This window comes from Pongo abelii, chromosome 21, assembly GCF_028885655.2.
Source record: "Pongo abelii isolate AG06213 chromosome 21, NHGRI_mPonAbe1-v2.0_pri, whole genome shotgun sequence".
In the NCBI taxonomy this organism is placed as follows: domain Eukaryota; kingdom Metazoa; phylum Chordata; class Mammalia; order Primates; family Hominidae; genus Pongo; species Pongo abelii.
Genome location: NC_072006.2, coordinates 68,328,253 through 68,355,788, shown reverse-complemented (window position 1 = coordinate 68,355,788; position 27,536 = coordinate 68,328,253). Strand labels below are relative to the sequence as shown.

Below are 27,536 nucleotides of genomic sequence, written 5' to 3'. Positions count from 1 at the left end.
AACCTGGAGCCTGGTGAGCTCCTCCTCAGCCTCCTGGGGCTCAGTTTCAACTCCTCTTCCCAAGACGCTGGGTCTAACCTCACAGGTTGGCCATATACCATTCTCCCCTCACAGCTGGCTCCACTTGTCCCAGCATTGAGGACCTGCCCTTTGTCTTTAGGACTGTCCCCTGCCTGCCTCTCCCAAGGGTGCGGACTCATTAGGGCAGGTACCGTGTGTCGGTTCATTTACTACTCGTCATGGTCCTGAACAACACATCACACAAGCCGAGGTGGACTTTCCCCCAAAGGAATGCTTTATTGACAAATTACCCACTGTTATAACTTTCAGGAAAAAATACATCAGTTAACACCCGCACAACCTGCCTTCTCACCACACCCCACAGGCCGATTTTAACCCTGGACAAAGGGCACCGAGCGCTGGGGTTCCCTGGCCCCTGCATATCTGTCGTGTGTGGAGTGCCATCCCCAAGGGTGTCTGAACTGTCCGGGGACACGGCTGTCAGAGGACACTTGCTCTACCAAACAGGACACCTTGAGCTGAGCAGCCCTTCCCCTCCTGGGAGTGGCAGAGCTGGGCACACCACAGGCAGGCCCTCAGTGTCCTGCCAATGGCCACTAAGGCACAGAGCTCCCCCTGCAGACCATGCCATCTGACATGCAGGGCCCTGGTGTGGGAGAGAGGCTGCTGGGGTGTGACCATTTAGTAACAGGAAGAGATCTTTGTAGCTCCTGAGAAAAAGGCAACAGCAATCCTGGCTGATGCCCACGCCCCACCCTCCACCTGACCTGTGGGGTGGTATCCCAAGTGCAGCAAGCAGGAGGGTTGGAGTCACTGACGAATGCGAGCCGGGCCAGGCCCATGCAAAGGCAGCACTGAGAAGGGGGGCACAGCTCTTTTAAAGGGTGCTAAAGACAGGGTTTTCCTTCTCTTGGCCCCTCCCATTCCCAGAGGCTCAAGAGCCCTTTAGGGCAGGGCAGGGGAGCCAGTGGGAGCTGCCATGGTTGAGAAGAGAAGCAGGTTTTGTACACTGGGATGGAGTGTGTGTGAAATAAAACACCCCAACTGGAAGAGGCTGCCATGCAGGCCAGGTGTAAAATTCCACACAAGGCTCACAACCATTAAGGAACCCTCATCTATATACATATAAAAATTAGAAAGAAATAAAGCATAAGGCAATGTAAGGCTTGTATTTCAGCTTGAGTCCAAAGAAATAATATTCTGTGAGGCTAAAGCTGCTTTGCCTAATTTAAACTTTTTGAAAAGTCCACTGCATTTAAAAAATAATGAATTTGCTTCCGTTAAAGCTAGATTAGCACAACAATTAGGCAGCTGCTGAGGATCAGTTTCCTTTCTGGGGGTCTCAGAAAATGGACAGTTTTCTCGTTCGGCATTTTGAGATAAAAAACTGCGTAACAGGTAGGACTTGCTGGGTGACTGCATTCCCTCTGTGAGTCAGGGAAGAAGGAGGAGGGAGAAGTCAGAAAATGCCACTTATTCTATGCTTAGAACCCTTCAATCCTTCAACATTCTGATGGGCTAACATGATTCCCAAAGGGAGCCTGGGCTTTGGCTCAATATTCTTTCAAATCCTCCGCCTTGTCCACTTCCTGCACCCCTAAGAAGGACAGCACAGTGATCTGTTTCATCTACAAACTTGAGTGTAAAACATCTGTGTACAAGCCTGTGTTCTTTAAATTCATGCGAACGCGGCAGCCACATCTCCATGTGGATGGGCAGGACTGTCCTCAAAGCCGGCTCTGCTCATCCGCCCCGGCTGGCTGCTCCGCTGAACAGAGCTGCGGGCTGTGATGCTGAGGGTGTGTTGCGTGTGCTCTGCAGCGGGTGAAGCAACCACAGGCTTAGAAAGGTGCGGGATCCGACAGGGGCTTGTCACCACTCCCCGCTGAGGAAGGGAGGCTGTCACTGCCGTTCTCTCTGTCACCCACAACCTTAGACTACAGGAGAGAAAAGATGAAGACAGAAAACCTGAGACAGAGCACACAACACAAGGCAGATCCCAAGCCCATGCTCAATGCTCTACAAAAGCTTATGTAACACGAACACTGCTCAGCAGTGACAGGGAGCAAATCACGGACGGGCACCAGCCCGAACAGGTCTCCAGAGAACGATGCCAAATGAAGACAGTGAATGCCAAAAAGCTGCACACTGTATCGTTCCATTTACGTGACATTCTTGAAATGACACGATTATACAAAGGGAGAGTGGAATGGGGTTGCTGGGGGTAGGGCGGGAGGAAGGTCGGCATGGCCAAGAAGGCACCAGGAAGGGCAGTGGGGACCAGGAAGGGCGGTGTGGAGGCGTTCTGTGTCCTGAGTCAGTGCCAATGTCCTGGTGGGGAGGCTGCACTACAGCATTCTCCAAGATGTTGTCGCAGGAGAGAACTGTGTAAAAGGCACAAGGAACCTCCCTGCATTACTTCCTACAACTGCATGTGAGTCTACAATGACTAAATGACTAATAATAAACAAGTTGCTGTAAGTGACAGGTCACACCTTACCAAGACCATCAGACAGTCCGGGTACAATTACCTTTATGGTCCCAACTCGGTCCTCAAACGACTTGAAGGTTGCAGAGTTCCTTTAAAGAGAGAGGGAAGAGTGTTGGTGTCAAGAGGAAAGGGTTGTGCTGCTCTCCTAACTCGGGAGGGCCTCAGGGTTAGGGCCAGCCTCCAAAGGGCCCCTAACAACATCCCAAGATCTCATGGCAAAACTGTGAGACAGCCAGGTCATTTCGGAGACTCCCCAGGTCAAAAGTGAGGTCAGCCATGCCCAACAACCACAGGGACAGGTCCAGACGTCACACAAGGCAACTGGAAACCCCTTGACTGTGCAGCTGGGGAGATGTCGGCCCCCCTCTGCTGTACCCCACAGGGACACCCTGGGCTCTTGTACTGACGTTATGAAAAGGTTACGGGGGGCTGTCGGCCCCTCTCTGCTGTACCCTACAGGGACACGCTAGGCTCCCGTACTGAGGTTATGAAAAGGTTATGGGGGGCTGTCGGCCCCACTCTGCTGTATCCTACAGGGACACCCTGGGCTCTTGTACTGAGGTTATGAAAAGGTTATGGGGAGATGTCGGCCCCTCTCTGTCATACCCTACAGGGACACCCTGGGCTCTTGTACTGAGGTTATGAAAAGGTTATGGGGGGCTGTCGGCCCCTCTCTGCTGTACCCCACAGGGACACCCTGGGCTCCTGTATGGAGGTTATGAAAAGGTTATAGGGGGCTGTTGGCCCTTCTCTGCTGTACCCTACAGGGACACCCTGGGCTCCTGTACTGAGGTTATGAAAAGGTTATGGGGGGCTGTCGGCCCCTCTCTGCTGTACCCCACAGGGACACCCTGGGCTCCTGTACTGAGGTTATGAAAAGGTTATGGGGGGCTGTCGGCCCCTCTCTGCTGTACCCTACAGGGACATCCTGGGCTCTTGTACTGAGATTACTAAAAGTCTGCAGTTCTTCATGCACATTTCTCAGAGAAGCGAAGGGAAGACTAAGGACACTTCTGGGACAGCAGAGTGATAAGGAGACAAGAGGAGAAAGCAGGCCAGCTCCATCCCACTCAGTCCCTCCCACACAACCAGATACCCCTCCCAGGTCCGGGGCCTCTAGAGGCCACCATGTCTGCGACACCCAGCCGGAGTCCCCACAAGGAGAACAGGGCTGTCCTGAGAATCAGGGCAGTGCCCCACGGCACAGGCACAGAATCCTGAGAATCAGGGTGGTGCCTGATAGGGACCACGGCTCTGGGTGTTTCCGTGAAGGCTGAGACCGTGAAGTGTCCTGAGTGACAGCTCACCAGGGCAAGTGGCGGGATCTGTGTGCGAGCCCCTCGAACCCCACGTGCCGGGATCTGTGTGCGAGCCCCTCGAACCCCACTCCACCCACTGCAGGCAGCCAGAGTCAGGACTTGGAAAGGACACGGCCCAGTTTGACACAAAGATCTCCTCTGGAGGCTGCAGGTAAAGAGCCTGACCCCCTACCAGCTCTTCCTCGTCAGCCTAGAGGGGGTCTTTACCAGCCTTTAGCCATCAGAGGTTGCCAAGGGAATGGCGTCCTTAATTAATCCAGGGATATGGGAAGGGCAAGGTGTAACCGGCGGGAGCCGCCCCAAGCCCCACCAGAGACACCCGGCTCTGGAGCTGCAGCGAGCAGGCATACATTACCTCATGGCTGGCATACTTATTGAGTGGCGGATGGAGTAGCTGCTGCTTGGAAGCATGGCAGAAGGAAGCAAGAGTTAACACCAAGGAGGAAGCAAGAGTTAACACCAAGATCCACACACAACCCCAACTTGGCGGGGATGGGCAGAGCTGGGATTCCCCCACTCCCAGCAGTTGGAGCGAGCTGCCTGCCCCTCCACACAATGCCCCCGAAGGAAACTCGACCCCAGGGTCCTCCCTTGGCCTCACGGGGGGCACCCCAAGTTGCCCAGCGCATAGCACTGGGCGGGGGGAGAGCACTGCCATAGGAAGCTGTGAGGAGACCAGGCCTGGGCTTTTGAAAAGTATTTGGTACAAACAGCCTTCAGATGTCCTTACTTGACTTCGGCAAGGACCTTTTGGCAAAAGAGAAACCACCAAGTCAAGTAAAAACACAAGAAATCACAGATTGTTCTGGGCCTGGCTCTAGACCTCCCGGTTCCAGCCAGAAGGGCACGTGCTGGTGGCGCCCCGGGTTGGCCTAGAGGAGCTTGCTCTGGTCTGCAGGAGGGCCCTGTGGGAGGCACACCTACGGGCTCTCAGGTAATAAGACAAAACTCCATCTGAAGGAAAACAAGGAAACAGGACAGATGTTGAACAGGAAGGTGGTGAGAGTCAGCACAGCCCTCCCACGTGAAAAGGCTCCTTTTGAGGCCTGTCACGGTGGCTCACGCCTGTAATCCCAGCACTTTGGGAGGCCGAGGCGGGTGGATCACAAGGTCAGGAGATCAAGACCATGCTGGCCAACACGGTGAAACCCCGTCTCTACTAAAAACACAAAAATTAGCTGGGCGTGGTGGCTTGTGCCTGTAATCCCAGCTACTCCGGAGCCTGAGGCAGGAGAACCGCTTGAACCAGGGAGTTGGAGGTTGCAGTCCAGCCTGGCGATAGGGCAAGACTCCATCTCAAAAAAAAAAAAAAAAAAAAAAAAAAAGGCCGGGCGCGGTGGCTTACGCTTGTAATCCCAGCACTTTGGGAGGCTGAGGCAGGCAGATCACAACGTTAGGAGATTGAGACCACAGTGAAACCCCGTCTTTACTAAAAATACAAAAAATTAGCTGGGTGTGGCGGCGGGCGCCTGTGGTCCCAGCTACCTGAAGAGGCTGAGGCAGGAGAATGGCATGAACCTGGGAGGCGGAGCTTGCAGTGAGCCGAGATCACGCCGCTGCACTCCAGCCTGAGTGACAGAGCAAGACTCCATCTCAAAAAAAAAAAAAAGAAAGGCTCCTTTTCAGGAGTAAACTCAGGCCTGGACGCCAGGCCAGTTATTCACAGACCCGGCAGCAGGCAGCCTGTGAGCCTGGGGGGAAACACGAGGAGGGGACACAGAAGGGCCGGGCGGTTCCAGGGGGCCTCTGCATCGATCCCACGCTGCTGCTTTGTTCCCTGAGATGCAGCAACTGCCTGGCTGGCACTGCTGTCCTGGAAGGGGTGATCCCACTTTCACCTACCCTCTACCAGCACAGCCGCCCACGGGCCCTGCTAGAGTCCACCCTGCCCCAATTCAGAGAAAAGTCTTCCACAGGTGTGTCCAGGCTCAGTCTTACCTAAAGGAGCGTGAAAATGGATGAGCCCTGGAAGGTGGCAGCAGGAGAGAAGAGGAAACGAAGTGTAAGCAAGGGAGGCCAGCACCCACTCACAGCCCTCCTCGAGGAGCCCCAGGGGAGGCCTCCTGCTCATGCTCAGTCAGGCCCGGCAGGGGAAGACCCTCCAGGACAGCTCCTCCAGTCCGCACACCACCAGGGAGAGCAGCCCTGTCTCCAGTCTCCTCAAGTCCTGACTCAACAGGAGGCTCTCGCAAGCTCATGACCAGCAACTGCTCAGCCTCACGGCTGTGCACAAGAGGCCCCTGGGCCCATGCCCTGTCCACGCCTGCCCCAAGGCACACCTGTTTGGAGAAGCCACAGCACCTGGAGCACAACTGGCCCCATCCAGTGCGCAAAGGTATGAAACGTGCCACAGCATGACAGCTGGGCTTGGCCAGCTCCACAGAACACGAGCGGCCCGTGTTCCCCAAAGCGCGTCTGCTGAGGGAGCACACGCACTGTGGGAGGATGTGGGACACCCTTGGCACCGAGCATTTCTGCTCTGAGTTCCATCCGTGCCCACAGACGCCAACCTGGAAACCTGTGTGTCCAAGGGCAGCTGCTGCCACTCACTGCAGCCAGGCCCACTCCGACACGGAGGGAGCCACCGAAGAACTGGGAAACGCTCAACTCGCCCGAGGTCCTGAGAGGGCCGATGCCTCATCTGAGACCACGGAGTCGGATGGTGACCTGACCCTGGTGTAAACCCCCCACTCTGACCTGAATCTAGTTCCCTTCCTCCCATTCCCATCACCAGTGCCCCAGGGCACACCAAAGGCCTCACAGACCGGGGCTGCCCTGGGACAGGCCCATCATGGACACAGGCGTTGGGTAGCTGTCCGGAGGGGCTTCCGCCCAAGAGTCAGCAGGGGTCCGCTGGGGTTCATCCAGCCCTAAACTCATGATATAAACCTCCCAGAACCCAATTTTTACTTTCAGGAAGCAGTGAGCTCTCAACCTCAGTCTCTAAGTCAAGAGGTGAATGGGCTCAGACCTCAGAAACCACCTGTGACTGCTTGGGGAGATGATGGGGATACACCAAGGGGCTCCAGACGTCAGAGTTCCCACCACCACTACAAGCATAAACGGAGGAGCAAGCAGGGCAAGACACACCAGCAAACAGGACCCTCCAAGGACACCACTAACACGGCCAGCCAACTGGAGCAAGCTGGCTCCTCCCAGGTCAGCCTGAGGCTCCGCTCACCCAGCTGGCCCCACGTACCAGGGCACACGTGCAAACACGTGGCACAGTGTGGCTGGGCACACTGACAGCTGTGCCAGCGTCACTGCAACCGGAACTCTGCTCACTGCCAGCCATGCCCTGAGGCTACACGACACAGGGGACAGCTGCCAACCCCAGGACTGAGCAGAGAGCAAAAGCCTTTCTCCCCATCAGAGAAGGAGGAGCAGACAGAGAACCAGGACCGTGTCCCTGTGCTTCCAGAGAAAAACAGGCCATACAAACAAATGCCCGGATCAAAACCCCAGGACTGGCTTGTGCACGGCTATTCCAATCAGTGCCAAGGACTTCGCGTGCCCATTTCCACCACGATGCTCTGAACAAACTCAAAAGGGAGTGTGGACACTAAGAGTGGCCAAACGCCTCCTGATGGCCGGCATAATTTAGGCACAACAGACACCTGTTACTTCCTGAAGATGCTCTGTGGTGAGACCAGCATTTTCAGAAAGAAAACAGCCCTGCGAGGCTGAGCTCAGCTGAAGCTCAGGGAGTCCCTCCTGGGTCCAAAGCTCAGCAGTGGTGGGGAAGACTTGCATTTGTAGGGTGCCCCACAAGGACCCCCCAAGTCACAGCTGCTGGGGAGTGTGGAGCCTTGGGCGTGTGAGGGTGCACAGAGGAAACACACATTGCATACGGATGAGTGTGCAGCTTCTCCAGAGGTTTAAAACTTCTCGAAACAGAAGTTGCAGGGATGGGAAGGTAGATTACCTCAAAAAAACAAAAATAAAAGTGGGCACAGCCCCTGGGCATTGGCCATCCCCTCTGCTTGGCAGGGTGGGTCCCTGGGTGTGTGTGGCCGTCTGTGTCGTGGCCTGTGGCTCAGTGGTCAGGGGCGCAGGACGACCCCCACGTGGCAACCACAGACGGGGAGGCAGGACACACCTAACCTACGGCAGGCAGGCAGGGAGCCAGCCCAGCAGATGTGCGTATCTCTGAATCCTGCAGGGGCCACAAGAGGGGAAGAGGGGAGGGTTGGGTGGGGTCAGCACTGTGCTCCACACACCGGTCCTCTAGGAATCCTGCACCCATCTTTGCCAGGATTGGGTCAGAGCTACAGGGAGGCACTCCCTGAGATCCAAAAGCCAGAAGACCAGTTCTGAGAATGGGAAAGGGGTCAGGGCAGGGTGGGCAGCAGCACCCAAGTTGGGGCCAGGATGCTGGTGATGGTGACAACCTATATCATCCACTCCTACAACCCCTGTGAAAGAAGGCGTGCCCGAGGCCCAGCTGGGGTGCCCAGCCAGGAGGTAGCCCAGCCAAGCATCATACCCAGGCTCAATCCCCTCATTGAGCCCCTCATTCTGGCTCAATCCCCTCATCACCGTGCTGTAGTCAGGGAGCCTAGAACAGGGAAGGAAGAGCAAACGTGCCAGCCACAAAGCGCCGGCCCCCTGCTCACTCCTTGGCCCCAGCCTTGCTTGCTGAGGGACCTCTGATGGCCAGGAGGCTTTCACCAGCCTCTGGGAGAGAAGGCTCATTCAGGGCCTCCTGGCGTCTGACTGCACTTTCTGAGACCTGGGAAACACCCTGAGGAAGTACCACGCCGAGCCCCTGTCCTGGAGATGGTGGAGGACTGCCATCCCACGCTGACCTGACTCTGACCTCCAGGTTGGAGTCGCTGCCTCTCAGTGAAGCTTCAAGGTGCAGACTCCTCCCTCACCAACCCCGAGCACCACAAGTTACCCAACAGCACTGGCAGCCAACCCTCCTTGAAGAACACAGAAATGGCAGAAAAGCAGCTAACGGGGATGGACGAACCTTCCAGGCAAGGGTCCGCACACAGACTGGTCGGGGCCATGATGGCCACGTCCCTGAGCCAGTGCATCTGAGCCCTGATCTCCAGGCAGGCTTCCTGTAGTGCCTCCAACACCTCACCTCACTCCTGGCCAGGTCTCAAGGCAGCAGAGTCAGGGTTGGGTCTCACCTCATGTCTCCAAGCTTCCTGCTGATGGCAGAGCCCATGGTGGACAGGGCAGCTGAAGTCTTCTGTCCTGCCTGTGAAAGAGTTTCCTGAGTCTTCTTGTAGCTGGAAGACACACCAGTTAAATCAACCAGACAGCATGGGTGGGTCACCACCCACAGCCAGCAAACAAAGCACCGGGAGCACGCCCGAGGAAAACTGAGGAAAGGAGCTGGGGCAAGAGGTGGGCACTCGCCATGTGTCTACAGAGGGGGTGCAGGCCCAGAGCCCCTCGGCCCCCAGAGGCCCCTGCGGCGAGGAGCCGCCTGTGCGTTGCTCGCTCACTGAGCTCTCAGCGACCCTGCCGAGTCTCGGCCGCCCAGCCCTGCAATGACACTGCTTTCTCATCTCACAATCCAATCTCACCCCCTCGCCTGATACCCACTAAGCCCGCTTTCCTGTCTTCTCACAGCCCCTCTGACTACAGAGAACATGCCCCATTTGCCTGCTAGAACGGACGGGCCCCCTGAGGTGCACGCCTGGCAGGCAGTGCCAGAGCAGAAAGGCCTCTCAGTGCCCTGACCAGCCCATGCGTGCAAGGTTCCCTTTCCTCTGCCCAAATGAGACTGTGCTGAGGGGAGAAAATGCAAGCTCAACCACGTCTGCGGGGAACAAGCATCACAGAGTGGCCATGCAGCCCGCAAGGTGCCCCTGCTCTAGACGGCGCGGCCCCGTGTGCCTTCAGAACATCGGACAGTTCCATTCCCAGGCCTCTTTTCACAGTGCAAGGGTCTGTCCCGGCCCCTAGTGAAGGCCCCGCTTCCATCCCCTCCAGTGTCCATCCCATCAAAGCAAAGCTCCAGGGCCTTGGCGTCCGCAGGACAAGCGAAGGGCAGCAGGCAGGATGCTGTGGCTGCAGGGATACTGTGGGCCCAACATGACAGTCAACACCTGAAGTCGCTGGCCCTCATCTAGCTGCCACCATAAACACAAAACACAGTAGACTCCGACATAACAAAGCCCAAAATGCGAACCCACAGCCACCTCATCACAGCTCCTCCCTCAGTGAAGCCAGGGAACTCGAGGCTGAATGGAGACGGGCTCCCAAGACCATCTCGGCGTTACCAGTGCCAACCTGGAGAGCTGGCAAACCCAGCCAAGCCCTGAGTGGCATCTGGGATGACTGGCGCCAGAGAAGGCACAGGCCCCTCCCACTCCCACTGGTGACACCAGGTCCCAACGATGAGCCTTCTGGAGCCCTTACTCACAGGCCCTCCCACCACTCCCTGCAGGAGGCCCGTGTGAGCTGAGTGCTACTACTCTCCAACCCCCAGTTGACAAGAGTGTGTGACCCACCAAGTGTGCCCTGGCAGCATATCCCAGCACAGCTCTCTCATGCCCGCCCCCAGCCCAAGGCCTACCAGAGGACACACTTTCTTTTTTTTTTTTTTTTTTGAGACAAAGTCTCGCTCTGTCACTCAGGCTGGAGTGCAGTGGTGCAATCTCAGCTCACTACAACCTCCGCCTCCGGGTTCAAGAGATTCTCCTGCCTCAGCGTCCCAAGTAGCTGGGATTACAGGCACCCCCCACCACGCCCTGCTAATCTTGTCTTTTTAGTACAGATAGGGTTTCACCATGTTGGCCAGGCTGGTCTTGAACTCCTGACCTCAGATGATCCACCTGCCTCGGCCTCCCGCAGTGCTGGGATGACAGGACCGCGCCCAGCCTGCTGGGATGACAGGCGTGAGCCACTATGCCCAGCCCAGAGGATGCACTTTCCCATCCAGACACCCACCCGCCTCGGCCTCCCACAGTGCTGGGATGACAGGTGTGAGCCACGGCGCCCAGCCCACTAGGATTACAGGTGTGAGCCACTGCGCCCAGCCCAGAGGATGCACTTTCCCATGCAGGCTCCATGCAGCTGGAACCATGGCTGTTTTTTAATTTTTTATTTTTTTATTAATAAAACACCAGTTATAAGTAACTAATGACCTGCTACACTTAGTTTCAAAAATACAAATCCTTTTTTTTTTTTTGAGATAGAGTCTTGCTCTGTAGCCCAGGCTGGAGTGCAGCAGCACCATCTTGGCTCACTGCAAGCTCTGCCTCCAGGGTTCACGCCATTCTCCTGCCTCAGCCTCCTGACTAACTGGGACTACAGGCGCCCGCCACCACATCCAGCTAATTTTTTTTGTATTTTTAGTACAGACAGAGTTTCACCATGTTAGCCAGGATGGTCTCGATCTCCTGACCTCGTGATCCGCCTGCCTCAGCCTCCCAAAGTGTTGGGATTACAGGTGTGAGCCACCGTGCCCGGCCCAAAAATACAAATTCTGAAGACATCTTTCACCTTGATTTTCCCTGAAATAACAAATGCATAAAACCACGTGAACATTCTGTGGTTCGCTGAAGCAAAGTCACCCGCAGCAGAGGATTCTCCAGTCCTCACAGCGCCTGCATTTGCGCCTGAAGAGCGGGGATGGGGAAGCTGCACCTGCATTTGCGCCTGAAGAGCGGGGATGGGGAAGCTGCACCTGCATTTGCGCCTGAAGAGCGGGGATGGGGAAGCTGCACCTGCATTTGCGCCTGAAGAGCGGGGATGGGGAAGCTGCACCTGCATTTGCGCCTGAAGAGCGGGGATGGGGAAGCTGCACCTGCATTTGCGCCTGAAGAGCGGGGATGGGGAAGCTGCACCTGCATTTGCGCCTGAAGAGCGGGGATGGGGAAGCTGCACCTGCATTTGCGCCTGAAGAGCGGGGATGGGGAAGCTGCACCTGCATTTGCGCCTGAAGAGCGGGGATGGGGAAGCTGCACCTGCATTTGCGCCTGAAGAGCGGGGATGGGGAAGCTGCACCTGCATTTGCGCCTGAAGAGCGGGGATGGGGAAGCTGCACCTGCATTTGCGCCTGAAGAGCGGGGATGGGGAAGCTGCACCTGCATTTGCGCCTGAAGAGCGGGGATGGGGAAGCTGCACCTGCATTTGCGCCTGAAGAGCGGGGATGGGGAAGCTGCACCTGCATTTGCGCCTGAAGAGCGGGGATGGGGAAGCTGCACCTGCATTTGCGCCTGAAGAGCGGGGATGGGGAAGCTGCACCTGCATTTGCGCCTGAAGAGCGGGGATGGGGAAGCTGCACCTGCATTTGCGCCTGAAGAGCGGGGATGGGGAAGCTGCACCTGCATTTGCGCCTGAAGAGCGGGGATGGGGAAGCTGCACCTGCATTTGTGCCTGAAGAGCGGGGATGGGGAAGCTGCACCTGCATTTGTGCCTGAAGAGCGGGGATGGGGAAGCTGCACCTGCATTTGTGCCTGAAGAGCGGGGATGGGGAAGCTGCACCTGCATTTGTGCCTGAAGAGCGGGGATGGGGAAGCTGCACCTGCATTTGTGCCTGAAGAGCGGGGATGGGGAAGCTGCACCTGCATTTGTGCCTGAAGAGCGGGGATGGGGAAGCTGCACCTGCATTTGTGCCTGAAGAGCGGGGATGGGGAAGCTGCACCTGCATTTGTGCCTGAAGAGCGGGGATGGGGAAGCTGCACCTGCATTTGTGCCTGAAGAGCGGGGATGGGGAAGCTGCACCTGCATTTGTGCCTGAAGAGCGGGGATGGGGAAGCTGCACCTGCATTTGTGCCTGAAGAGCGGGGATGGGGAAGCTGCACCTGCATTTGTGCCTGAAGAGCGGGGATGGGGAAGCTGCACCTGCATTTGTGCCTGAAGAGCGGGGATGGGGAAGCTGCACCTGCATTTGTGCCTGAAGAGCGGGGATGGGGAAGCTGCACCTGCATTTGTGCCTGAAGAGCGGGGATGGGGAAGCTGCACCTGCATTTGTGCCTGAAGAGCGGGGATGGGGAAGCTGCACCTGCATGTGTGCCCTAAGAGTTGGCATGAGGAAACCAAAGTGGGAGAGAAAACATCCGCCTGTGCCCGGCCTTTGGAATGAGATGCCAGTCTTGAGCGTGACCTGTGGGTGGGTAAGTGCCACCCACACAAGGAGGATCGGAATGAGATGCGGGTCCTGAGCGTGACCTGTGGGTGGGTGCCACCCACACAAGGAGGAGGGCCCTGAGGGACCCTCAGTACCCAATGACCACTGACCACTGACACCAGGTGCCACTGTGGTCAGTCCCTGCCGTGCCATAAACCACACCCAAGCCCCTGGGGGCCCCACAGCCCTCAGCATTGCTTGGGTGTGGAAACGAGGGGTCACAAGGGAACCTCCTCTAGAAACAGGAACCTCCAAACTGGGATGGCCCTGGAAACAATGGGCATCACCTGCACAGCCTGAGGCCACCACCAGCGCCTCCCTGGCCTTCTCTTCCTACAGCAGGTCCCTGCCCCACAGCTGTGGCTCTGACCTCTCCCTTCCCCTTCTCGGTCCCATCCTGGGCCTCCGAGGTGGCAGCAGCAGCTGTGAGGCCCCCTTCCAAGGCTCACAGCGCTGCAGACCTGTTCTGAGAGCCTCAAACACACAGGCACACACATTCCTCAGTGGACCAGAAGGCTAGGTTGTTATTACTCCATGACAGATGGGGAAGCTGAGCCCGAGAGGAAGGGGCAGGGGTCAGAGCCAGCATCTGCACCCAATAACTAGCTTCAGCTCTCCTTGAGAGCACCGGGCCAGGCAACCCCAGCCAGCACCCATTTGGGAGCTCCTAAGACCTCCTAGGAAGAGAGCCCTGGACAGACAGCAGTTTCATCCCACTGCCAGTGAGCCGTCCCCTGGGCAGCACAGGGCATCTGGGGGACATCCTTGCACTCCCCCTCTCCTGAGTCTGTCCCTGGGGGCTGCCCCCACTCCCAGTCAGGATGGACAAGTGATCCAGGCCTGGCCAGAGCACACCACCTCCGAGGCCACAGCCATTAGTCCAGGGAGACCCATATGGGGACACACTGTTGGGCTGCAGCAGTAGGGGCAGGGACTTCTCTGCCAGGTGAGTGCTCCCACCTCCCTGTTTGGTTGATGCTACCTTGAGTCGTGCTTTCTGTCACCTGCAACCAAAACAACTCCAAGTGAACCAGCTCATAACTGCAGGATCTGTATGATACCCCTCTCAGCACTGAGGTTTTTGGTTGCCTCTGCCTATAAATAGAATGCAACAGGCAATCGTTTCACCACTCGCAGAACACAGCTGCTCTCGCATTCAGACATGACCCACTGAGAATGCGGCCGCATTGCAGCCTCATGGGGCCAGGCACTGGCGCTATCCTCCACCCACCGGCCACGTTCTCCTTCCCGTCCATCCTCCAGGGCGCCAATGGCTGAAAGGATATACAAACATGTGGGTCAGGATGCAGGGAGCTTTTACTGCCTTCTTCTGCAAGAGCTCTGGGCGGTGGAGGCACACCTACAGCCCAACTCCTGAAGCTGCCTAGGAGAGGCACCAGCCAGGAAGAGCACGCGCCACGGCCACATCCTCAGGCCCCACCTCCCGAGCCGCATCCCTTCCGCCTGGGCCATCCCACCAGAAACCATCGCCCTTGGCCTGGGCCGTCCCACCAGAAACCATCGCCCTCGGCCTGGGCCGTCCCACCAGAAACCATCACCCTCAGCCTGGGCTGTCCTGGCAGAAACCATCGCCCTCGGCCTGGGCTGTCCCGGCAGAAACGCTTCCACACTGGAACCGTCAGTTGACAGCTCTCCCCACAGAACCCAGGGGAATGGCCTCGGCCAGGTGATGCACTGGCCATGTACTTCCATGCTGAGCCACAGGTTTCTCCAGAGGGGTCGGGACGCTGAGTATTATAATAAGCTCTCTGAAACACTATTTATTTGAAATAAGATCCCGGCAGCTTTATGTCAGTTGGTTTTACAAAACAGCACTGAAGTCTCCTAAGACTATTTCCAGACTGAGTCTGCACTGTGCGTCCGCCTGATGCCCAAACTGCAAGGATGACCGTCACTGTCCCAACCTAGGAACCAACTGCCGCCCAGCAAACTCCAAGGATGACTGTCACTGTCCCAACCTAGGAACCATCTGCCGCCCAGCAAAGTCACTGTCCAACAGCCCGAGACACAGCCCACCAGGGTCCCTAGAACACCCAGCTCAGGCCGGGCGTGGCGGCTCACGCCTGTCATTCCAGCACTTCGGGAGGCCGAGGCGGGAGGATCACGAGGTCAGGAGATCGAGACCATCCTGGCTAACACGGTGAAACCCCGTCTCTACTAAAAATACAAAAAATTAGCCAGGCGTGGTGGCGGGTGCCTGTAGTCCCAGCTACTGGGGAGGCTGAGGCAGGAGAATGGCTTGAACCCGGGAGGCGGAGCTTGCAGTGAGTGGAGATTGCGCCACTGCACTCCAGCCTGGGCGACAGAGCGAGACGTCATCTCAAAAAAAAAAAAAACACCCAGGTAAACATGGCATGAACCACCCGGGTCCCCAGAGCACCCAGATGTACAGCTGGCTGCTGTAGCCATGCCATGAACTGCCCGGGTCCCTGGAATACCCAGGGCAACATGCCATGAACCGCCCGGGGTTCCTGACACCAGCCTCCCACCGTGACACCAGACGCAAAGGCTCCACGTGCACAGAGTGCCAGCCTGGTCCCCCAGGACCTTCAAGACAAGCTCGGCAGCAACCGTTTCCTTTCAGCCCAACATGGGAGGATTTTCTGCCCATGTTCTGTGGCAACCATTACAGCGCTTCCTTCTAAATAACAGATGAAAAAATCCCACAGAGACTATTTAAAAATATTCCCCTCCTCAGTTTAAAGACATTATAATCAGATCAGAGCATAAGTAAATGAAGTACTATTATCTAGTTTAAGGATCTCCAAATATTAGGAGGCACTCTGAGCTACACCACTGACACACACATACGAAACTATCCACACTTGATCCACACTGGCTGATGCTCTGACAATGCGGTGCCTCCCAGAACGTAAGGATTTCAAATTTCCACCAGCATATCCTACACCACGCCCTCCACTCAAGAACTACCCCTAAAGGAGGAAAAGAATTCTGAGAACCCAACAGCTGGAGCTAAGCAGAGAAAAGGGTTAGGGTTAGAACAAACAAAAATTCGCCACCAACAAAACCAGGCCAAGTGGTGTTGTCCAGCTTGTGCACTGCCGGAAGCCAAGGAGCTCTATTAGTTAGAGATATAGCCAGGACCAGTGCAGGCCTCTTACATAAGGGACGCATTATCAGGCAGAGGGGAGTTTTAAGCGTGGTCAGGTGGCTGAGTGAGTTTCTCTCAGCTACTATTCCCTGTTCCACAAAAGTTTAAAGGATAGTTTACCTGAGAGAAGAAAAGTTATAGTAAGAAAAATAGCCAGCAAATACCAAAACAAGCTTTGCGCCAAGTGTGCACAGCCCCCTTCCCCGACTGAGTGTCAGGAGGCGGAGAGGAGGAAGGAGGAGGTGCTGACGATACAGGCACTCACAGGTCTGACTGGGTCACTTTCTCATTCCACTCTCCAAGTTTCTCAGAAGTTTTCACATAGCTAAAAACAGAAAGTCTACAGTGAATTATTTAGAAGAACAATTTTAACTCAGGCATCAAACTGCAGGTGAAGTTCCAGGGAAGACAGAGAAGGACCAGCTGGCAGGAACATCAACTCCACAGACGGCCCAAAAATGGGGTCCACTGCCTCAACCAGGCCCCAGGCCACCAGGTGAGCTGTGGGTATGACGGAACTGATGTTCCCTTTTCTGTCACCCGGCAGTAGCCCCTGGTCTCTCGCTAGGAGATTCTCAGGCAACAGCACTGCTGTGGGGGACTGGAAGGGCACAGCCCACAGCTCCAAAACACCCTTGGGATTCAAAACTTACGACGTCCTAGGACAAAAACATGGGCCTCTCATATGTGAGATTTATGAAATGTGACCTGTTCTGTCTTTCTGTAGGAACATGGCTTCTGGGAAACATTCCACACCCGCCCCAACCTTGAAGGGTATGTTTCAGAGAAGTGACGTGGACAGGGCCAAGTGAGAAAGCAGCACTCCCCAGATTCAAAGCTGAGCGACATCTGGGACAGGTGTCCCAGGGTTATAGGACCACGTCGTCATGTAGGACCACGTCGTCATTGGGGAGGGTCAGAGTCCCTAGGGTTGTGGGACCATATGGTCCTATATATATATATATATATATATATATATATATATATATATATGTGTTGTTTTTTTTTTTTTTTTGAGGCAGAGTCTTGCTCTGTCACCCAGGCTGGAGGGCAATGGCATCATTTTGGCTCACTGCAACTTCCACCTCCCGGGTTCAAGAGATTCTCCTGCCTCACCCTCCCCAGTAGCCAAGATCACAGGTGCGCACCACCACACCCAGCTAAATTTTTGTATTTTTTAGTAGAGACAGGGTTTCTCCATGTTGGTCAGGCTAGTCTTGAACTCCTAACCTCAAGTGATCCACCCGCCTCAGCCTCCCAAAGTGCTGGGATTATAGGCATGAGCCACCATGCCCGGCCCACATGGCCATATCTGGGTCAGAGGCTGTGACCATGCCACACCCACAACAAGGACCACAGAAAAACCATTCTTGCTAAGGACCTGATCAGTGCTCTCTCAAGTCTGCACCCTGAAACACAGTCTTCCTATCATTTTCCACCGGGACAACTAGCCAGTGTGTCTGCCTTTTTAGAACACATATATAAGCCGGGTGTGGTGGCTCACACGTGTAATCCCAAGCATTTTAGGAGGCCAAAACAAGAGGACTGCTTGAGCCCAGAAACTTGAGACCAGCCTAGGTAACAAAGCAAGACCCTGTCTCTATAAAACGTGAAAAAATTAACCAGGTGTGGTGGTGCACGCCTGTCATCCCAGCTACGAGGGGGGTTGAGTTGGGAGGATTGCTTGAACCCAGGAGGTTGAGGTTGCAGTGAATCACGATTGCGCCACTGCACTCCAGCCTGGGTGACAGAGCAAAATCATCTCAAAAAAGAATAATAATAATAAAAAAAGGCCAGCGCGGTGGCTCATGCCTTTATTCCCAGCACTTTGGGAGGCTGAGGCGGGTGGATCACAAGGTCAGGAGTTCAAGACCAGCCTGGCCAACATGGTGAAACCCCATCTCTACTAAAAATACAAAAAAAAAAAAAAAAAAATCAGCCGGGCGCGGTGGGAGGCACCTGTAATCCCAGCTACTTGGGAGGCTGAGGCAGGCGAATCGCTTGAACTCGGGGGGCAGAGGTTGCAGTGAGCCAAGATCACGCCACTGCACTCCAGCCTGGGCGACAGAGTGAGACTCTGTCTCAAAAAAAAATAAATAAATAAATAAAGTACACAAAAACTTAAAAATAAATAAAACACATGTAGACACCAAGCTTTTTGAACAAACAAGGCACAGTCCCTGGGCCAAGGGCTCAGAGCCTCTCTCTGGCTCCTTCCAAACGGGCCACTCAACTCCATGGCTGCAACTCGTCCCTGTGCACGATGACACCCCCCGGCATGCCAGGGGCACGTGTGGTGCACGTTCTCTTCAGCCCCCAGGGGTGCGCCTGGGGCAGGTACCTACGCGTTAGAGACCTGCACATCATGCCAGCTCCTGGACAGGTTCTGTTTCAGCCCCCCCAGGGTGGAGAGGCCCAGCCTCCTCTTGAGCTCTCCACAGTGCCTCTCCTTGGCTGCCAGGACCTGGCGCAGAGTGACAATTTCCTCTTCCACCTGCAAAGCATGCAGTTGACATGATGAGCCATCACTACTGCAGGAAGTGACTGACATCCTCATGCACAGTGCCATGAGTTACACAAGAACTTTCCGCTTACCGAAGCATTAACTCGTCCTGGGAATAATAGCATCTACAGCAGATATCTGGTTTTTGGGTGTTGGTTTTTTTTTTTTTTGAGATGGAGTTTCGCTCGTCGCCCAGGCTGGAGTGTAATGGCACGACCTCGGCTCACCACAACCTCTGCCTTCCAGATTCAAGTGATTCTCCTGCCTCAGCCTCCCAAGTAGCTGGGATTACAGGCATGTGCCACCATGCCCGGCTAATTTGTATTTTTAGTAGAGATGGGGTTTCACCATGTTGGTCAGGCTGGTCTCGAACTCCCAACCTCAGGTGATCCTCCCACCTCAGCCTCCCAAAGTGCTGGGATTACAGGCGTTAGCCACTGCGCCCAGCCAGCAGACATCTGTTTTTATCTGGTACTAGGAACTTGACTCCAGAGAACTGTCCCACGCCCCACAACTAAACAGTTCTGGGAGAGCTACCAATCACCATGTCCATTTGTGGTCATGACGAATGGCCCAGGATGACCATGCCAGGCTTGTCCGAGCTCTTTACTGGGACTGGGCATGGTATTAAAAAGGTGAAGACCGGCCGGGCGCAGTGGCTCATGCCTGTAATCCCAGCACTTTGGGAGGCCAAGGCAGGCGGATCACGAGGTCAGGAGATCAAGACCATCCTGGCTAACAGTTAACACAGTGAAACTTTGTCTCTACTAAAAAATACAAAAAATTAGCCAGGCATGGTGGCAGGCACCTGTAGTCCCAGCTATTCAGGAGGCTGAGGCAGAAGAATGGTGTGAATCCAGGAGGCGGAGCTTGTAGTGAGCTGAGATTGTGCCATTACACTCCAGCCTGGGTGACACAGCAAGACACCATCTCAAAAAAAAAAAAAAAAAAAAAAGGTGAAGACCCTGGCCGGGCACAGTGGCTCACACCTGTAATCCCAGCACTTTGTGAGGCCAAGGCAGGTGGATTATCTGAGGTCAGGAGTTTGAGACCAGCCTGGCCAACATGACAAAACCCCGTCTCTACTAAAAATACAAAAATTAGCCAGGTATGGTGGTGCACGCCTGTACCCCAGCTACTCGGGAGGCTGAGGCAGGAAAATTGTTTGAACCCAGGAGACAGAGGTTGCAGTGAGCCGAGATCATGCCACTGCACTCCAGTCTAGGTGACAGACCGAGACTGTCTCAAAAACAAACAAACAAAAAACAGTGAGGATCCTTTTCCCTCAGGGCTCTCGGTCTGGGCTTGGACAATAGAAGCTGGAACTGTTGGCAGCCGGGCACCGTCTGCACTCATAGAATTCCATATGCAGAGAGGAGGAAGCAGATGGACAGTGACACAGGTGACAGAAAAAAACGCCCTTAAGAAAACACTTGTGTTCCTGAGGTCAGTTCCAAACCTTGGCAAGAGTCAGTTACACGGACCAAAAGGTAAATTATCTTTTGTGCTTAAGGTAGTTAGAACTGAGTAACAGAAAGATTCCTGATCATGAAGACTTGAACTTTCTCAGGTCTTAAAAAAAAAAAGAACATGACCTCTGAAAGGGGCATCATTCAAAGATTTACCACTGTAGAATGAGTTCTCAGTATCTTCGGCTCATATATGACTAGCTTCTCTTTAAAAATCCTCTTTCTTGGCCGGGCACGAAGGCTCACGCCTGTAATCCCAGCACTTTGGGAGGCTGAGGCGGGCAGATCACCTGAGGTCAGGAGTTCGAGACCAGCCTAACAAATATGATGAAACGCCATCTCTACCAAAAATACAAAAATTAGCCAGGCGTGGTGGCATGCGCCTGTAACCCCAGGTACTCGGGAGGCTGAGACGAGAATCGCTTGAACCTGGGAGGCAGAGGCTGCAGTGAGCCAAGATCGCACCATTCCACTCCAGCCTGGGCAACAAGAGCAAAACGTCTCAAAAAAAAAAAAAACTTTCTTGCGTGTAATCCTAGCACTATGGGAGGCTGAGGCAGGCAGATTACCTGAGGTCTGGAGTTCGAGACCAACCTGGCCAACATGGTGAAACTCCATCTCTACTAAAAATACAAAAATTAGCCAGGCATGGTGCTGTGTGCCTGTAATCCCGGCTACTCGGGAGGCTGAGGCAAGAGAATCACTTCAACTCAGGAGGTTGAGGCTGCAGCGAGCCGAGATCACACCACTGCACTCCAGCCTGGGTGACAAGAGTGAGACTCCATCCTTAAAAAAAAAAAAAATTATCTTTCTTGGCTGGGCACAGTGGCTCGCATTTGTAATCCTAGCACTTTGGGAGGCTGAGCTGGGAGGAACTATTGAGACTGGGAGTTTGGGACCAGCCTGGCCAACATGGTGAAACTCTTGTCTCTATTAAAAATACAAAAATCAGCCAGGTGTGGTGGCAGGCGTCTGTAATCCCACCTACTTGGGAGGCTGAGGCATGAAAATCACTTGAACCAGGGAGGCAGAGGCTCCAGTGAGCTGAGATCACGCCACTGCACTCCAGCCTGGGCGACAAAGCAAGACTCTGTCTCAAGAAAAACAACAAAAAAAAGCAATACAGAACTTCACCTTGTAGGGGCCGGGCACAGTGGCTCACACCTGTAATCCCAACACTTTGGGAGGCCAAGGTGGGTGGATCACAAGATCAGGAGTTTGAGACCAGCCTGGCCACCATGGTGAAACTCTGTCTCTACTAAAAATACAAAAATTAGATGGGCATGGAGACACGTGCCTGTAATCCCAGATATTCAGGAGGCTGAGGCAGGAGAATCGCTTGAACCTGGGAGGCGGAGATTGCAGTGAGCCAAGATCACACCATTGCACTCCAGCCTGGGCGACAAGGCGAGACTCTGTCTCCAAAAAAAAAAAAAAAAAACCATCTCGACTAAAAATACAAAAAAATTAGCCGGGCGTGGTGGTGGGCGCCTGTAGTCCCAGCTACTCAGGAGGCTGAGGCAGGAGAATAGTGTGAACCCGGGTATTGGAGGTTGCAGTGAGCCGAGATTGCGCCACTGCACTCCAGCCTAGGCAACAGAGACTCCGACTCAAAAAAAAAAAAGAACTTCACCTTATTGTAATTCAACTCTGAAAAAAACCTTGTGGATTTAGTTTCTAAACTCACATATTCTGAAGTTAAATGGAAAGCAAAGAGTCCTTGGACTTCCTGCTACTCTCCTTTAATCTTCTAGGCTAGAAATAGCTGTGTGATGTCCTCAGGATCTGAAACCTGGTCCTCAGGCTCAGCGGCACAACCAACCTTACTCAGACCTAGGCCTGGACCCAGATTCCGGAATTAAACTACATCACAAGGTGAAAAGAAAACTCTTGGCAGTTGGTTTGACTAAAAATTATGGTTGGAGGCTTTTGTTCTTAATTCCTAAATTACTCTTAAGGGACTCTCACTTAAAGAAGATCACATAAATACTTTTTAGAAAAGAAGTTGTTTTGTTTTTGAGACAGGGTCTCGCCCTGTCACCCAGGCTGCTGTGCAGGATGTAATCACAGCTCACTGAAGCCTTGACCTCCTGGCCTCAAGCAATCCTCTCACCTCAGCCTCCTGAGTAGCTGGGACTACAGGCACATGCCACCACACCTGGCTAATTTTAGGGGGTAGAGACAAGGTCTCACTGTGTTGCCCAAGCTGCTCTCAAACTCCTGGGCTCAAGTGATCTTCCCACCTTACCACCCTGTCCTCCCAAAGCACTGGAATTACAGGCATGAGCCACTGCATCCAGCCAAAATAAATATTTTTAAAAGAAAACTTAAGATACAGGACAGAGAGATTCATGGGGTCTTAAAAATGATTATCAAGTGTTAATTCCAACACAGACACTCCCAGGAGATGGCTGCTCAGAGGTGGTTCATGTGTGAACACTCCTCAGGGAGCACTTAGGAAGGGCCAGGCACAGACGTATGGGAAAGGAGTCATGCCCTGTCTCCACTGCCAGGTGGCTCTGAGTCCAGTGCATGGAGCTGGGCACATACAAAGAGAACCCCATTATCAGTGGGAACACAGAGCAGGGTAGGTGACCACCCAGGGCAATTCCTCCCGAGCGTGGCCAGTACCCTGGCCTCTCACTAATCCAAGAGGGCCTTAACTCCAATTCACCCCAGGACAGACAGCCAAGCCACAGCACCTTGGTAAGCTCAGCCCTGAGCTCCTCCTCCTCAGCCTCTGTCAGACCCTCAACAGCAGGAGTCCGGGCAGCCACACCTGTGTCGACAGGAACATCCGTCATGGAGTCAGACAGCAGACCTTTGTTAGGAGAATTCAGGTTGATATCTGCCAGAGACAAAATGAGGCCACAAAGTGTCAAATAAGTTACTTCCAAGTAAATACGGTAGAGGTCTCTAGCAGGACAAAAGCAAAGGTGGGAGTGGGTGAGACCCTGGAGACTAACACCTCTTCTCTGAAAGGTCTGTGAGGACGGCATGGGCAGTAGACGAGGGCAGCCACACCTCAGGCCACCTAAGATGAAAAGCCAATGCCACTTGTGCTGCTTCAGGGCACAAGAAATGCCGGCCCAAGGCAGCCAAACCCGAATTCTGGCTTCCCAGTGAGAATACTATCTTCAGAGGCAGGAAACCCTTGCTACAAAGAAAGCAGCTCAATCTAACAGACCTTCCACCTTTTTTGTGTGTGTGTGATGGAGTCTCACTCTGTCGCCCAGGCTGGAGTGCAATGGTGCGATCTCAGCTCACTGCAACCTCCGTCTCCCGGGTTCAAGTGATTCTCCTGCCTCAGTCTTCGAGTAGCTGGGATTACAGGCGCGCACCACCACGCCGGCTGATTTTTGTATCTTCGGTAGAGATGGGGTTTCGTCATGTTGGCCAGGCTGGTCTCCAATTCCCGACCTCGGGTGATCCGCCCGCCTTGGCCCCCCAAAGTGTTGGGACTACAGGTGTGAGCCACCGTACCCTGACAAATTTCCACTTTTTTTAAAAAAAGGAACTTAATATGGTTAATATGCACAATAAGCATCACTTTCCTCTCAACACATCTGATAGGCCACATGCTAAAATTACACACTAGGAACACATGCTGCTCATTCAGCTCCTTCAGGGAGTCGGCAAAACAAAATTCCCTTCATTTACCTCCCGATTCTCATCCCACTGCCAGAAGGCCGCCAGCAGGCAGAGAGGTGCAGAGCGGTGTGCTGCCGCCACACACCTCAACTACACCCAGATCACATTCAAATTCCTGCAGCCACTGTTTTAAATTCATGCCAAATGCATCTTCCTGACTACACTAAAAGTCTACAAGATTTCACATAAGGAAAAATAGTCTATTTCGATTTTCTCCAAATCCAAGCACATGACTATTGTAACACTTTCCCTGCTGATCAGAACATTCTGAAAAGAAACAGGCTTACTGCCGGGCGCAGTGGCTCACGCCTGTAATCCCAGCACTTTGGGAGGCCGAGGCAGGTGGATCACATGAGGTCAGGAGTTCGAGACCAGCCTGACCAAAATGGTGAAACCCCATCTCTACTAAAAATACAAAATTAGTTAGCGTGGTGGCACACGCCTGTAGTCCCAGCTACTTGGGAGGCTGAGGCAGGAGAATCACTTGAACCCGGGAGATTACAGGCATTGAGCCACCATGCCCAGCCAAAAAAAATTGTTTTTAAAAAAAAAAGAAAAGAAAAACTGATCGGGCGGGGTGGCTCATGCCTGTAATCCCAGCACTTTGGGAGGCTGAGGCGGGCGGATCACCTGAGGTCAGGAGTTCAAGACCAGCCTAGCCAATATGGTGAAACCCTGTCTCTACTCTTTTTTTTTCTTTGAGACTGTCTCAAAAAAAAAAAAAAGAAAAGAAAAAAAGAAAAAAAACTATGCCTTTTAAAAGACAACACAAAGAAACCAGATTAAATGCACTTAACAAACATATTCTTCTTAAAAGCTGGTTGCATCTCACTCCCTTCAAATGTCCCACAGGACTGGAGACGTGCACTTCCTTGGCACTCGACAAATGCTTACTAAACGAAGCGTACCCACTTTTTTATCCACTGATTCTCTTTTTTTTTTTTTTAGACGAGTCTTACTCTGTCGCCCAGGCTGGAGTGCAGTGGCACAATCTCCGCTCACTGCAACCTCCACCTCCTGGGTTCAATCGATTCTCCTGCCTCAGCCTCCCAAGTAGCTGGGACTACAGGAGCGCACCACCATGCCCGGCTAATTTTTTTTTTAGTAGAGACGGGGTTTTGGCACGTTGGTCAGGCTGGTCTCAAACTCCTAACCTCAAGTGATCCACTGGCCTCGGCCTCCCAGCATGTTAGAACTACAGGCGTAAGCCACCGAGCCCAGCCTTTCTCTTCTATTTAAAAAAAGATAAATGAGGCTGGGCACAATGGCTCACACCTGTAATCCCAGCACTTTTGGAGGCTGAGGCGGGCAGATCACCTGAGGTCGGAAGTTCGAGACCAGCCTGACCAACATGGAGAAACCCCCATCTCTACTAAAAATACAAAATTAGCCAGGCATGGTGGCGCCCGCCTGTAATCCCAGCTACTCGGGAGGCTGAGGCAGGAGAATCGCTTGAACCCAGAAGGCAGAGGTTGTGGTAAGCCATGATCGCACCATTGCACTGCAGTGTGGGCAACAAGAGCGAAAATCCGTCTCAAAAAAAAAAAAAGTAGAAAGACCAATTAACCTGGCATGGTGTCCCGGTAGTCTTATAGTCCCAGCTACCTGGGAGGTTGATGCAGGAAGATCCCTTGAGCCCAGGAGTTGAAGATTGCACTGAGCTATGATTGCACCACTGCACTCCAGCCTGGGAGACAGAGAGAGACGCTGTCCCTAAAAAAAAAATTAAATTAAAAAAAAAAAAAAAAAAAGGCCAGGCGCGGTGGCTCACGCCTGTAATCCCAGCACTTTGGGAGGCCGAGGTAAGCAGATCACAAGGTCAGGAGATCAAGACCATCCTGTCTAACAGTGAAACCCTGCCTCTACTAAAGATACAAAAAATCAGCCGGGCATGATGGCGGGCACCTGTAGTCCCAGCTAGTTGGGAGGCTGAGGCAGGAGAATGGCGTGAACCCGGGAGGCGGAGCTTGCAGTGAGCCGAGATCTAGCCACTGCACTCCAGCCTGGGCGACAGAGTGAGACTCCATCTCAAAAAAACGAAAACAAACAAACAAAAAACACCCTCCAGAATAATGCAGCACCTAGGAATTATAACGCTTACTATGTGGCCGGGCACAGTGGCTCACACCTGTAATCCCACCACTTTGGGAGGCTGAGGCGGGCAGATCATAAGGTCAAGAGATCGAGACCATCCTGGGCAACATGGTGAAACCCTGTCTCTACTAAAAATACAAAAATTAGCTGGGTGTGGTGGTGCGTGCCTGTAGTCCCAGCTACTCAGGAGGCTGAGGCAGAAGAATCGCTTGAACCTGGGAGGTCGAGGTTGCAATGAGCTGAGATCGCGCCACTGCACTCCAGCCTAGCGTCAGAGCAAGACTCCGTCTCAAAAAAATAAAGAAAGAAAGAAATTTAGCATCCCTCTCTAGAGCCCCATAATGGAAGGCAGACTTTTATCATCTTCTCAAGATTTTAATCTCCTGGGCTCGCTCCACGCCCCTCAGTGGCCATCTCATACTGCTCTGGGGCGACTGTTCTGGAAACAGGCCTGGTATGCTGGGTGTGCCCCTGACTCACTCCACCCCCTCTCCATGAGGCAACCCCTAAGCAGGCTGAGCTCCGAGCAGAGTTGCTGCCCAAGGGGAGCTCTGCTGAACGCGAAGCCCTTCTCTGCTCGGGTGCCGGCCTCAACACCTCGGACTGGGTCCAGGGCCAGAGAGCGTGAACCCGAGGGCCCCGCGCAGGGACCGGGGGGTGGCAGAGCAAGCAAGAGCAGGGCGCGGGGTGGGCGGCATAAGCGAGACCTGCTTGGAGGGAGAGAACCCAAACTACGGGAGCAACGGCGGGCGCCAGGGAACCACACCTCGGAGCGGTCCCAGGGGAGACCGGGAGGGCGGCTGGAGAGAGCCCAGGAAGCGGTCTGGGCCGCGGGCAAAAGACACACACCACGACCATCAAAAGCTTCGAGGTCAGTGGCCCGGGTGCTGAAGAGGGGCCGCGGAGTGGGTGAACAGAGACCGAGAGGACAGAAAGTCGCAGACGCGACCCCGGGAGACGGAGAACACCGGGCGGCCTGGGCCCATCTGCGGCGGAGGCGCCGGGCCCGGCAGGTACCTTGGCCGGCGGAGTCCATGTTCAGGCGGCGTCCGGGCCGCTGTCGCGGGCGCTATGGGAGCCGAGCGGGCGGCGCCGGGAGTAGCTCGCCGCGTACACACTAGCCAGCGGAACTGCCTCGGCTCCGCGGCGTTACGTAATCCGCGATGCGACGGCTACTTCCGCCCGGGCACGTGCTCCGCCTTCTTCCCGCCCCCACCAGTGATGTCCAATGAGAGCGTCGTTTGGCCCGTCCCGGTTTACCCGACTCAACCTGATAGGCCGAAACTGCGGGCGCAGCAGGAAAGGGAGGCGTGGTTCGGCGGGAATCCATTCCAAGTTGACTCCACCAGCGAGAATCACAGGTAGAACGGTCAGAGTAGCGGGAGGGCGGGGAAGGTGGGAAGTGGGAGGACCGTCCAACATGGCGCTGTGGAAAGCCAGCGCAGGGCCCCCAGGGGATCTTCCGGGGCGGATGCAGCTGCCTAGGAGTGCTGGGGCTCGCGCGCCTCGGCGGCTCAAACTCAGACCCCTTGAGATCCTTTCCAGCCCGACCCCTTACTTTAGGGGTCAGCCTCCCCCCGTAAGTCCTGTATTTATATTCTTTTTTTAGTTGGTCCTTTTTTTTTTTGAGACGGAGTTTCACTCTTGTTGCCCAGGCTGGAGTGCGGTGGCGCGATCTCAACTCACTCCAGTCTCTGCCCTCAGGTTTCAAGCGATTCTCCGGCCTCAGCCTCCCGAGTAGCTGGGATTACAGGCGCG

The 27,536-nt window shown here is 54.4% G+C and overlaps 1 protein-coding gene and 1 pseudogene across 4 annotated transcripts; both read right to left on the bottom strand.

The window, feature by feature from the left end:
- Positions 1–272: 272 nt before the first annotated feature.
- TPD52L2 (TPD52 like 2) lies at positions 273–27,483 on the bottom strand. Of its 4 annotated transcripts, XM_054541411.2 has the most exons (9): positions 26,796–26,949; positions 22,736–22,881; positions 18,407–18,555; positions 16,327–16,386; positions 8,973–9,074; positions 5,770–5,796; positions 4,187–4,228; positions 2,553–2,601; positions 273–1,958 (listed from the first exon to the last, which is right to left on the bottom strand). In XM_054541411.2, exons 1-9 carry the CDS (start codon positions 26,812–26,814, stop codon positions 1,863–1,865), a joined length of 690 nt encoding a protein of 229 aa, XP_054397386.1. In that variant the 5' UTR covers positions 26,815–26,949; the 3' UTR covers positions 273–1,862.
- On the bottom strand, positions 15,059–15,560 carry LOC129052172 (protein GVQW1-like; annotated as a pseudogene).
- Positions 27,484–27,536: the final 53 nt, after the last annotated feature.